Source organism: Rhea pennata, chromosome 1 (assembly GCF_028389875.1).
Source record: "Rhea pennata isolate bPtePen1 chromosome 1, bPtePen1.pri, whole genome shotgun sequence".
In the NCBI taxonomy this organism is placed as follows: domain Eukaryota; kingdom Metazoa; phylum Chordata; class Aves; order Rheiformes; family Rheidae; genus Rhea; species Rhea pennata.
Window position 1 is genome coordinate 193,955,104 of NC_084663.1, and position 14,049 is coordinate 193,969,152.

The 14,049-nt window shown below is 34.2% G+C and overlaps 1 protein-coding gene across 6 annotated transcripts in view; it reads right to left on the minus strand.

Moving 5' to 3' along the window:
• Positions 1-14,049, minus strand: part of PAN3 (poly(A) specific ribonuclease subunit PAN3) — an 81,398-nt gene that overhangs the window by 36,589 nt on the left and 30,760 nt on the right. For all 6 annotated transcript variants that reach the window (XM_062567177.1, XM_062567173.1, XM_062567172.1 and 3 more), the window contains 2 exons: positions 10,543-10,704; positions 1,820-1,970 (listed from right to left, as the gene is read on the minus strand). In XM_062567177.1, the coding sequence (XP_062423161.1) occupies positions 1,820-1,970; positions 10,543-10,704 (313 nt within the window). The remainder of the gene's footprint in view (positions 1-1,819; positions 1,971-10,542; positions 10,705-14,049) is intronic.

Here is a 14,049-nt window from a genome sequence, read left to right on the forward strand (position 1 = left end):
TCATTTTTAATGACACAACATGTTTAACAATTCTTTATTCTGTTATATAGTACGACCTAGATGAAGTTTTCCCATGCAACATTCTTAAGAGCCTATTTTTTCCAGAAAGAATACTTCCTAATTCACCTTAAGATAATAGTTTCTGTGGATCTATATGATTGACAGCTAAGTCATTAAATAAATAAAACACAAACATATAAGTATACTTAGATCCAGAAAATACTGCAAACATACTTTTAGAGAAATTCAGAGCACCCAGCACAGAACCCTGCTCTGAACTACTTTCACTACACTAACTTTACAGGAAAAGCAAGGAAACAAGCCACATTTTCCTAAAGTTTACTCTTGTGAATATTCCCCGACCCCTTCTCCTCCATAAACAAACAATATTATTTGAACCTAGATAGACTCGTATCTATGTTTCTAAGTCCTCTAATTTTTGTAAATACTTCTTCCATCAATAGTGTTACTTATCCTTTCAATATTACTTACAGATAGTAAAGAAATTGGACTGTGAAGGATCCCTCTGAGATCCCACTGGACACTTCCCCAAAGTAGATCATTTTATTGTATTTTACTTAATCCTTTTTACACTGTTCAATCCAGGTGACAAGGCTGAGAGGCATATAAACACAACAGTTTTCCAATAAGACTGCAGCACGACATAGTATGAACCAGACACAGTACTGCATTATGTTAATTTGGTCAGTGGAAGTATCAAAGGCTTTCCTAGCTTGTTCTTGCAAGTATAACATTATGCTATTTAAGTGCTGGCTTCATTAGTTTTGACAGTCTGATGCCTAACTCCTTGTTTCTGGAGAGTCTGAAGGTCATATAGATGGTAATGGTCAATAGATGGTAATTGCCAAAATTACTTAAAATCCCCAAATATTTACAATATTTGCCATTTTTAGTCTTCCAGCAGATGTCCAATTTTCATTCATCACAAAAGACTATGTAAGGAAACTTGCTAAGGAATCTAGGATATGTAACATCCAGAACTGCGTATCTTAAATTATTTCATTTTCATACACAGCAAATTAACTTAAGATTGCAATTCCAAAAGAGGTATGAACAGCTTGAGCTTAAGCCTTTAAAGAAAAAAAAAAAAAGAAAGAAAAAAAAAAAGTCAATCTTTTAACTCAGAATTCTATGACTGCATGGAACACATTCAGATAAGAATTTTAAATGTGAGAAATATTTTAAAATCAGTTTTTAAAGTGAGACTACCTGATATGACAGACATAACAATTAATGAATACTTTGCGAGGCAAATGATTTTAAGGATAAGTTTGTCTTCTTTCTTGGTTATTATCCAGATTTATTTAAATATATGCTTATTAACACTGAAAATAATCACATTTAGATTACATACGCTAGAAACAAATCAAAAGAATGGACAAACATTGTAATCAGAGCACACTGGTTTTAGAATGTGGTTTAGTTCTAGATCACAGCTTGTTTAAATCTAGCAGACGCTGCTGCAGCAAGGACAGCACAGAGTATGGTATGTAGTAATTCAAAACCTCTTTTGCCCCTAGCTGACAGGGTAAGTCAGCTTCAGTTGACTTCAGTGCTGTTGTGGCTGAATAGATTTCATGGCCTACAGTGTGATTTCCATACTACTAAAATATAAAAGTTAAAATATAAAATCCAAGTTACTGCCCTTTATATTCTTGAAGAATTTCTTTAAGAGATAAGATAGGTGGTGTCTAAATTTATATATGATTAACCCGATCACTAGCTCTATAGGGTTATGTTTAACATAACTATAAATTAAGAAAAGCAAATTTACTGCAAAACATTATTCTCAGCTTACCTGGTGCTAGCCCAGCAGTAGCAGGACTTCCCATGGAGGGGTGAGAGAACAGGGCTTGAGAGAAGGCAGACATGTTTGACTGGGATACATTACTCAGCCTGGAGGATGATCCTCCTTTAGGAATAAACTCACTCGCAGTAGGATTTGGTGTCTGTTTAAAAACAAATGTAAATTAAATGTTTATTTTAAGTACAAAGACAGGGACAATACCTATCTGGTAGAAAATATTTTCCAGGCAAGCCTACTGGGGGCTAGGGGAATCATTTTAAGTCACATACAGCTTGTTGACAAGAACAGTAGATACAGGAAGCTGATCTGCACAAACGTGTAAATGTTTCTCTCTAGCTTACATCTGAAATACAGTGTTAGCAAGCTTTTGGTACGAACAGCTGAGGTATGAATTCACACGAGCACTTCGCAAAAGGCTTCTCATAAGCACCTACTGACATTTGGCAGTGACGAAGCTGTTCCACTGCTGCACAGACCGTTACCATGTGATTTCAGAGAAGTCATCTCAAACTAAGTAGCAATTTCAAAGTGGCAAAAAACATTTCTACTAGTGGAGGATCATCTCTGCCTCTATTTCAGATAGGCCTGTATGTTCCTTTTCTGTGAGGTTAGCTTCTGTCTTAATGAGATACTCCATCTACATAGAACCTCTACTGACAAGTTTTAATTTGATACCATGGAAACAAATATCAAAGTTAACTATCAAACATTTACTATTATATAAAATACATCACAGTTAATTTTGAATTTAAAACCTGTGCAAAGGTTTTTCTTTTCCATAGGAAAAAAAAATCCTAATTGGAGCTCAAAGGACAAAAAGCTGATTTATGGACAGCAAGTTTTAAGAGATATTAGGGAAGAAAAAAAACAAAATTAAGACAATAAATAAAGCTGATTAGTACATGAACACACTAAAGAAGAGCTTGAGTATTATTATGTGCTCATTGTTAAGTTTATTAACTTGCATCAAGAGTATCTCTCAAAGCTGTCTAAACAAAAGACGTAAAATTAAAAGCTAGTAACAAAACTTTGAATAGGGGAAAAAAAGTGCTGTTAAAATAATCCTTGATATTTTTAAAGCAAACCATATTGGCTCACTTTGGCTTTAGGTAGGTATAAAATAAAAAAAACAACTGTTAGTTAAATTACAGAGTTTCCACCAATATGAATAAAGTAACATCAGATATTTTAAATTAGTCTCATATTAGAAAGAATTGTGATTACAAAACACTAATTTAGACAGTAAAGTATTTGAAAAGTACTCTTCTTCTGTATGGATTTAACATTTTTGTTCGGAAACTTCAGCCAGATATCATTAATATTAATGTACTTCAAAGTACTGGAAAGGAAAGGGGATTCTAAAAGTTACAAACTTAAAGGTGATGCTCAGGTTTAAAGCAAATAGTAAGAATATGTAGCCTGTAATAGATCAAGAATGGAACCCTATATATTCCACTTTAATAATGCCGTTAGAACTGACTTGGCGGTTTATGTCATATTGGTCACTCTGTGTGTGCATGTCTGAACATTAAAGAAGAGTAATAACCAAATATGCAGACTGGTGATTTAAAACACAAACGGTTAAAAACTTCATAAGAATCAAAATGATTTAAACACATTTAGTTAAGGGAAATTTGCTGAAGTATACACTAAGACAGCAAAATAAAAACTTGGTTTTTGTCTGTATAATGCAATGTTTATTTATTAACACATTCAGACTCAAAAGGTACCATTTTTGATCTATCTGAACTTTAGGTACAAGAATACTTGTAAGAGAGAATATGCTTTGGCTAAAATCTGGCATGCAACAGTTTGGCCAGTTCTGCGATGAAACTGCAGAAAATGAAAGAGGTGGTAGAGAGTTGACTGGAATTTGCCCAAGTAGTGATACTGCTGAAAATCATCAAACAAAATAAATAGGAGAACAAGGGACAAAGAATCTGTATAGTCTTATCAAGCCCACGACATTTCAAACAACAACATGAGATTTATGTTTTCCACCTTTAAATGTAGCCATGACACATCCACAGACCTACCATATCTAAATAATGGGTCAATTAGGAGATGAGCAGGAAATGGCAAAAAAATTTGGAACGTGCAACTGTAAAGAAAGACCACCTTCTGCAAGATATCCTCAGCCTCGAGTAGCACAACAGTGAGTTCCCTAAACACTACCCACACTTTTAATAACTGATTCAACCAGTACCTACAGAACAGGACTGCTTTTAACCTTTAAAGACATTCTGCAAATGTTAATAGACCAGTTCAGACACCTAAACAGTTACTTATTATCAGTTATCATTTTAAAATGAAATTGCTTGAGATCTCCAACTTAACCAAGTAAAAGAGCCCAAACTATAAAAGCGCTAAGGCAGTTTACTGTTATGCGGTAGAGTTATGAATAAAAAATTAGCTCATGAATCCAAAGGAAATTCAGTTTTCATTCCTTCAAAACTGAAAAGACGGTGAGTTGTTTCTATGCAACTTTAATGTAAGCACTTCTTATGGGTAAGTAGCTTTGATTTGCATAACTAGCCCCTCTATTATAAAAGCCTGTTTAACTTCTCTGTGACATTACAAATGAAGTTGTAACCCAAGACCTTCCCCATTTGTCAAAAAAAGTTAAATTTTAGTTCCAATTTTTAAAAGATTCTTCTTAACATTCAAGCTGTTTTCTAAAATCAGAAATGTATCTGAGCTCCAAACTCACTAGCCAGAGCAAACTAAATGAACCAGTAAAGTTTCAATAATTTGTCATTAAAAAAAAAAGTAACAATAAGAAAAAGCTAATATTTTGCCAGAAAATATGAAGCTTACACTACAGGGAACATATTATATGTATTACATTTATGTGAAGTTGCAGTTTTAAGAACATCTCCGAAAGCGTTTTAACCTGAACCACAATATTAATTTTTCTGTATATACTTCTTTCAATAGAAATAATATTAAACATCCCAAACACATCCATAGCATGTGGACTCTTCCCACCTAAGTGGGGGAATGGATATTAATTCTTTAATGCTGGCCTTTTCATTGTTCTTCAAACTTTGCAGACAACATATTCTGTACTCATATTTTGTTGCCAGACGTGCAAGGCACGTATGCCAAAATTAGGAAGCCAGGCTCTTAACAGCTAGTGCTTCCAAATAAGATGTTTCTAATCCTGAACATCATCCTTTCACTCTGATAACTCTGTTTAAGTTCTAGTACTGTATCATTTTCAGTTTTCTGTGTAGAATCTTATCAGTTGAAATCTGTATATAATTAGGAAGAAACATCATCTTCATTCTATATTGTGCTCCAAAGTCTTTTAAAATAGACAAGTTTCCTGTAATTGGCCATTAATTCCTCATTTCAGAGTAAAGTAACTTCTTTACACTCGACTAGGTTTAAAATTTAACCAATTCAGATTTAATATTAAAAAAAAAAAGCATTTTGAGAAATTAAAAGAAAGGATATAGAATAAATACTTAAAGCACACAATGAACAATGTAATACTGTGATGTTAAAGAAATGAATGAAGCTCTTAAAATCCAAATAAAAATCAAAAAGCCAGCTACCATCACTACTATCTACACAAGTCAACAAACGAAAATTTTATTTTCAGTTTCAACTGCAAATGTCCTCATTATTTCTATGAATCTTTAGAGAGGTGCATACAAAATGATTTCAAAGTATTTTAATTAACATGTTTTTTACAAGCTGCATTAAACAAACAAACCTAGCTTTGTCAGCTACGTTACATTTTACTAAAAAATACATCAAAATAAAGTAACTTCAAATACATACATTTGTTAAAATTGCCATCATTCATCTTTCCTTTTAGCTTGTCAACTTTAAATGTCATCCCTCTGCTTCTCACATACCCTGAAAACATTGTCACACTGAATTGGGGTGCTGGAGGGGGGAGAGGTAACACACCTCCTCCCCAATAAGCACTAGCTGAATTAATATCTGCATCATGCATTCTTAATCTGAACGACTCCATGAACAAATTTCACCAAAAATCACTTTATTTTCAGGTTCTCAGCTTTGAGTTGTCTTAAAGGCACAAGAACGTCTTTTCAGTCAGTTTTACAACAAAACTTTCGAACCAAACCCACCAACAGTCCATTCAACTCTATACACAAATAAAAGTTCAGCATTACTTCTGCATGTAAGAAAATGCAAAGTATGTTATAAAATGCACACAAATTTAGACTAAATTCAGACTTAAACTCAAACATGATGCAGATAAAGATGAAACCACAAAAAGTCCAAGAGAGGGAAACTAAAATAGCTCAATTTCACCATTATCTGTCTGGTGACTATCATGCCTTTAAACATATAAAAAAGGGAATAAAGTTAAAATATAAACAGATACACTGTGGGTACCACAGAAAGAACAGAAAACTCCTTAAAGGAAGTTGCAAGTGAAGTTAAAGAAAGAACCTAAAGTAACTGATCAAGAATAAAAAAATACAGATCTCCACTGACTTCGGCCATTGCTGGAGAGGAACATGCAATGCTTAGGTTAATAAATTTTTGTATCCAGAAAAGAGATGAAAATTTCTGTTTCATCAACTATCAATTTCAATACTTAAGAATTTTCTCTACCCTCCATAATGATAAACACCCAATGCCCCAGTACCTTTGTGAATTAATCCTCAACATGCCTTGAAGTATAGAAGTATTCTATAGTACAGATGGGAAACCGAGACACAAAAATTAGACAGCCTTTTTGAAGGTCATGCAGGGAGCCCCCAGCAGCACTATAGAAACTGGCCTTCTCTCTCTTTCTTCCAGTTCAGTACTTTATCACACAAACAGAACTGCACAGGAGTGGCAAAGCCACAGCCTCCATTTCTGTGGCTAAAACACTCCTAATTTGTATTAGTTCTAGTTATACAGTATACCAAAGCCCAATCAAAGCCAGCTACCTAAAGGTAGATTTCATTTTATTTCAGAAGAACGTGCTAATGTACTTACCATGCTAAAAACTGGAAACAAGCCTTTTTGTCCTCTTTTTATGTTCTCCTTCACCTCCAAATTCATGTTGATCTGTTCTGACATCCCGAATTGCATAATCCTGTAATGGTCACAGAAAGCCACCACTAAACTATACCCAAGCTATAGAAGGGCAGTTCTCTGACAGTCTACTTTAATTATTCGGCATAGTTTTCAGAATGTCTCTTATTCATCCAAAAACATGCAAGAATTGAATTTAATAGTCAGATACGCCATATAACGAAGTTCACATTATGCAAACAGCAAGAGCTATCTCTCAGTTTCAGTTGGATTCCTTGATAACCATGACATCAGAGAAGGATACATTCTGGGATGTCAGAGCAGCCCATCAGACTGCTGGAGGTTGCTAAGCGTTTCACAACAAATCTCTTCCCCTTCCACTACTGAATTTGTTCAAAATGCTTCCTTACCTCAATTACTGTGACGAGTCACCACACTACGCATACCATCATAACCTCTATAAATTTCCTTTGAAGATCAGCTTTATTAACTGAACTACTCTAGTGCTCTTTTGGAAGAGTTATAGGCAAATTCATTAGAAGTGGGTAGAACCTGGCTGAAAATTTTCAGCATCAGGACAAAGGCTCAGGCAAATCTATTAGCAAAATTTGGTAGATTTGGCAGGTAGATCTCACTAAAAACTAAACTTATAAAGATTCAGCATATTTCTACATTTCTTCAGCAAAATAGTTTGAAGTATTACACAAACTGAATAGTTTAAAAAAATCCATCTTTTTCATCCAAAATACTTGAGAAAAATTCACTAAGAACTTTTTAGTCAAGTAAAAACAAAAAATTCAATTATTCATGGTGCTCAAGAGTTGATCTGTAAAATTAAAATGGTATCTATTCTTAATATTTTAAACAGAATCAGCATTTGATATTAAAATGTGTATTGTATGGTGCTGTAGTAGCCCAGGATGTTTCCTAATATAGAGCAGGACATACAATTGAAGAAAAAAAATAATTTTTTTTGTTGTTTTTTTTTAAACATGCAACACAATAGAATTCAGTTAACACAGCTCTATCGTTATCATGTAAGCTTGACAAAGTATTTAAAGTAAACAGATCTGTTTATAAAACAACACAACCATTTCTCATGCGTGGTTATGAATTTATAAGATACTTCATGAATTATCTTGTTTCATAAAAAAGCCACTTTTCTACAAAAATTTCTAAACCTTTAAAGACAGCGCTTAACACTGCAGCATAAAATAGTGTCTTCCCACGTTCTAACACATGTATTTGGAAGGGCATTCAGATAAACACATGAACTTGAACACCTACACTAAGACTTAAAGACAACATTGCAAGCCTTCAGCAATTTTGAGATGTAATACTGTTTTCTCATCTTCAAAGCGGAAAAAAAATGCCCTCAGCAGATGTGCTTCTATCAAAATGCAACTTTCTACTTATTGCTAAGCACTCACCATCAGCCTAAATTTAGTCAGCAAAGTCTATATCTACACCTCTACACCTGCAAAACATCTCTGAACTGTCTATCTTAAAAAAAATAAAAATAAAAAAGTCAAGTTTATCTGTGGATTACATGCCTGAAGTAGAAAAACAAAGTCAATCTGAAATCTCAGTTTCGAACTACAGGTTTTAAATAGTTTCATGTGCCAAACATCCCCAGTATCTCTAGCTGTTTTTTAGGTTTTTACAATTAACATTTCTAACAGTTTTTAACCTTCGTTTTAACAGTAACTTTGATATTTACACTAGCGTGCAAAGATTTACAGTTATTAGAATGAAGCTGTCACGCTAAAATTCAGCCTCTCATCTACACAGAACTTCATATGCCCTCACGATCTGACCCACAGCCTGTTTCTATGCCTTTCTTTGTTCATTCTTCCCCAACTCCACTTTCTCTGCAATCCCTTCACCTTGTCTTCAGTTGTACTTCCTACGGCTGGAACAGCTTTCTGTTCTTTCTTCCCCACTAGATATGCACTCATACACTTTTTTAAAAACCCATGTCTTCCTGGGAAACTACATGATTATATTGTATAACAAACTATGTACAACATAAGATTTTGTAACTCAATTATGTAGTTGAAATTCTGGTGCAATAAAAGAACTTGCAATTGTGCAAAAACGTTCCTTCGCTCTTTAAAGGCCACACTTTCTGCAGCAGAACCCAAAGCCATGGCCACTTCTGCTTCAGGAAACTAGGAGACTTCAAAGCTTTCCTTTGCCCCAATTTTAATACAAATTTGGGGGGAGGCACAGGTACAGACAAGATAATTGCTCCTGTTCAGAAGCTCTAAGTTTCAGGCTAAAGGCTCTCCAGTTTCTAGAAAGACTGAATTTTTCTGCTTTACTATTAAGCGCAATAGATAAAAAGACAAATCTTTATGCAAAAGAGAAGAGACAGTGAAGAATATGAGAACAGAGTTTTTCTTGCCCTTCAGTATCCACTTAAAACTTGAAGACTGAGTCTCTATATTCTCTCTTCTCAAAGCAACTGTCTACTAGTTAAGTTTTGTACTCCTATAAGGTACAATGCAGTAAATCTTCAAGCCTTGAGTCCTTTCTTACTTGAGAGAAGGGTACTTTACTAACTCCAGCTACTCCTCTGCAACCTTACGGTCCACCAGTGTTTCCTTTATGTTTTCCTTCATCTCGCTCCTAGCAGTGGTTTTGCTGCTATCTCAGCAGCACACAGGTTGAAATAAACTTAAGCCTTAGTGATGCTACGCAACATAACATCATTTTGCCTGCATCACACTGTCAATTTCAAAGATTCCCAATTTCAAAGATGTCCAGACATTCAGTAATGCAAAAATAGCACAGCTATGAGAAAACTCTGGTATGAACTTCACACTGTCCCTTATACAGTAGAAATTAAGTGAACTGAAAGAAAATGTTAAGGTGACACAACTTTAGTTGTAAGGCTATCATTGATTTACCCATGTCAATCACTTTTAAAATGTCAAAAAGTACATAACCCTCACATAAAGACTAAAGTCTCTGAAAAGGCAAAAGCACCACATAAGTGCAAAATAATAATAATAGCAGTGTTCTAGTTACAACTACTATAATAATTTCCATCCAAATCCTATCTTGAGGAACATTTAGTTTGAATTCTCATTGACTGAATTCCAGGCAAGAATTATCCTTCATTAACATCCCAAGGATAATCTGCTACTTTGGTATGAGTTTTGCTCAAATCCAGCTGCATCTCATCTCCTAAGGAGTCAAAGTAAATTCAGAAACAAGACAGAAAACATAGGCACAAGTTTCCAAAGTTCAAGTTGAGAAATGTAAACTGTTCCAACATAAAGATGAAGAAATTACACTTTGATTGTGACAGTTACATTTTCAAATTCCCTGTTCAGGGGAACTTTTTGCATTGAATGTCAATCATGTCAAAGATCATTAGCTTTGCAAATAGAAATCTTCCTTACATGAAAATTAACATAAAGATGTTGTGTTTCTTTGCTTTTAAAACATGGTTAGTAATTATTGTTGCTCCTCCTCCACAGGATACGACATAATAAGTAGAGTACGTGGCACGGTGGTGGGTAAAGAGAATAAAACATTCCGTAGTGTCACTCTTGTTGAGGGCCACTACGCCTACTTTGTAGAATAAATATTTGATCCAATCCCAACCCATATTTGTAATAACTACTTCTAACATTTTCCAAAGTTTTAAATAAAGCATCCAAAATACTGGAAAAGTGACTAGTAAAAAACAGTTTTACCTGTAAATTGTTTTCTGTGGCTCTGTTCCACCAAACCATATTGATGGGTACTCCTGTTTTACACCTGTCAGCCAGAGAGCCGATAGGGTTCTTTGATTTTCTTGCTTTTGATCCCACTGGAACTATTCTCTCATCCAGCATTCCCAGTCGATACTTCCTGGGCTATGAAAAAGAAGGAGAGAAACCAGGCCACTCCTAACAACCCTCATCTAAAATTATACTAGATCAGGTATTATACTGTGATACGATTTCTGGATTGGTGGAGTAGGAAACGATTTGCAAGTAAATTTATCTGAGACTGTTTCCTTTCAATCCTGACTATTTGATTATAATTAACAATACTTTTTTTTTTTTTTTTTTTAAAAAAAAAGGAAGGAAAAAAAAGAAAAAAGAAAGAAAGAAAAATAAACTTCAGGAACCACTACTTAATTGTAAACAAAACTTTGTAACACAAGTCAGCCATCAAAATAGTGCTTACTTTTTTTTTCCCCTGAATCTTGTGAAAATGAGAAATTGCTTCAAAAAATTCTGTCCAGATTTCTTGCTAACAGATACCTTCAACCACATCATAATACTGAACTCTAACACTTTTCTTTATTTCCAAACAGGGAATTAACACTGGCTTTTTTATTTTTCTTTTAAAGTTAAAATTTGCCCAGACTCATCTTCTTTAAGACTTTGGTGAATTCAATAATGAAAATTTTAAACATCAAATTATTTTTTGTTCCAAGTTCATATTAAAACAGTCAGCTGGTGTTTTAAGCGAAGAAAAACAAGATTTACCATAATAAATGTATAAGAACCTGACTCAAACTTGAGAAGATAAAATATGCTTTAAGAAGAGACCATGCAAGAGACACTGAACTTCAGAAGAAGCAACATTCCTATTAAACTAGTAATGAACGCTACAAAAGAAACTATTTAAAAAGTATGATATGAATGTTAAAGTAAAAAACACATGAGAAAAATATTAAAGACTTTCAAACAGGTAAAGTACAAACGTTCTCCGAACTTCTCCATGCTTTGAAACCAGTCTGTACCTTCCCAGATAGTAAATACCACTAAGGCATTACCACATGTATCCTTATTTAGATCAGTACTTTTTATGCTGAATATGGGAAAAATTGGACCAAATTGCAGGGATTGGTTTGTTTTTCCTTGTACTAGGTTTTTGATGTGAAAAATGCATCATCATCTGGCTTTAGACCACTTTTTCATTAATTAAAACTTAACTTACCTTTATTCAGATACTTACTTCTTTGGCACTTCAGAAATCTGAATAACATATGCACCTTAATATGCATTTTAAAGATTGTCCTCATGAAATAAGGTAAAAATCTAATTAGAGATGATTCTCCATTCACACACAAACACAAAACATAAGAAACAACTAGACTACCATGAAATGGTTGCAAAACCAAAGCAAAACAGATTCTCTGATCTATTTCCCTGGTATCCTGTAGACTGAAGATTTTGGGAAGAATTTAAATTGATATGAATTATTAGTAGCTCATTTGCCTAAAACAGAAACAAACAAACAACAAAAAACAAAAAGATCCCAACCCTGACTATGAATTACAAAGGCAATAAAATGCCTAAAGTTCAATTTAAACAGTTTGCAATACACTGAACAAGAACAGATTTTGCAGGACCAATTGTGTCCTAATTGTGTGATTGGTTCTCCTATAATTCAAGTGCAAACTGATCACAGTAGAGCTAAATATTGGTTGAGGGTCAACCAATTGGTATGGAGAGTCACTAGATGACCTACCACCTTACTAATTCAAAAGGGCTCTAATTTCACTATAAAGCTCCAAACTATAGAGCTATAACGTCTGAGATACCTTTCATACACAAATAATACTAGTTGGACATTATGGTAAAGCCTGAATGCAGTATGTGATCTCCCTAGCCTGAATTGCTAATGAAGAGATCTACCACCATTTCCTTGGCAGCTTCTCCATCTCCTTCAATGTCCCATCAGGTGCATAGGCACAGTCTGCCTCAGATTACTGGACTACAGTTCAATGTTAAGTCACACTTCTATTCATAAAAGGTTTTTTGGATCTTTCATAAGAAAAGATGATCTATAAATATTTTGAAAAGGAAAATTAAAACAAAAGAGGAACCAAGCCAATGGAGAGGGAGGCTATTTCCCTTAAATTGAGATTCAGATTCCAGCAGCAGAACGAAAGTGTATTTTAGGCTTTACCGAGATACTACAGCATGGGGATCAGGGAGGAAGGGGAGAGAAACAATAGCCAATTCTATCCCATAAAGCAACATAGAGCCAACTTGAACTCATATACCTGTAGTTCATGGCCTTCCTGAAAACAACCTTCAAATTAAAATGCCAAAGCTTGAGTGGGGGAGCTTAAATTATTTTTTTTCTTTTGAGTGATGATAAATAATGATTATAAGTTCAAGGTTTCACTGTTAAAAGAGACATTAAGAAATGGGCAATACACATTAGCAGTTGGAAATAAATATCAATTAAATTGCACTGAAACCATTCTTAATTACACTCTATATATTCTATGAGCAAAAAGGCATCTGACTCAGATAGCCAAAGTTTAAGCAGATTGAAAGACACAGAAAGGATTTCTGTCAAAGGAGACATCCATAACTGTCAAATAAACTGAGCTGTTTGATTAAGAACATCAAGATTGCTACATCTGTCCTCTACACAGAACAGCAAATGTGTCAGGGACAGAATAGCACATCTTGAAACAAAAGCAGTAAGTTAACATTCATTGATGATTTTATGACTGAGCATGTCTACCTAAGGAATACTACACAAGTATGACTTAATCTGGATGAATAAAATCAATTTCTTGGTACACTGACAAGAGTCTTGTAAGATTATAAAAATGATTGTGTTTGTCTTCCCTGAAGTCTTTTTATGAGATAAAAACTCTTCTTCAGCCATACAGATGAAAGGACAGTTCAACTCACTGCACTTTTAAGGAAGGTGACTAAAAAATTTAAATACTTCATAAGCCCTAAGCATTTCTTTAACTGGGTTGCAACTACCAAGATGGTTATAACTGCCAACTGCCACGAACGTCAGAAAAAAAAAAAAAAAAAAGAAAGAAAGAAAGAAAAAGAAAAAATCCAGTAATTTTGAATGAAAAATCAAGTTAAACTACAATCAATTATTAAAATGAAATACAAAAAAAAAAAAAAAAAAAAAAAGGAAAAAGAAAAGAAAACTAAAAACAACCAAATTGAATAACTCCAAAGCCCTACTGGAAGAGTTTACTTCCTCCAGGGCAGAGAAGTGAGAAGCAGTAGTAACTACTAGCTGCAAATGTTTACATGAGGCAGGGAAAAGCTAACTACCTTTAATTGCTAGCAACAGTTTGGCTCCCCAGGGTGAGAAGAGTAAGCATTTTTAACCATTGTTAATAATTACATCCACTGCCCTCCTGAACCAGGCTGCTGCCAGCAACTGATGGTACAAAGCTATTGGTTGGCAAGATTACAGGCAAGGTATTGAATTCAAAG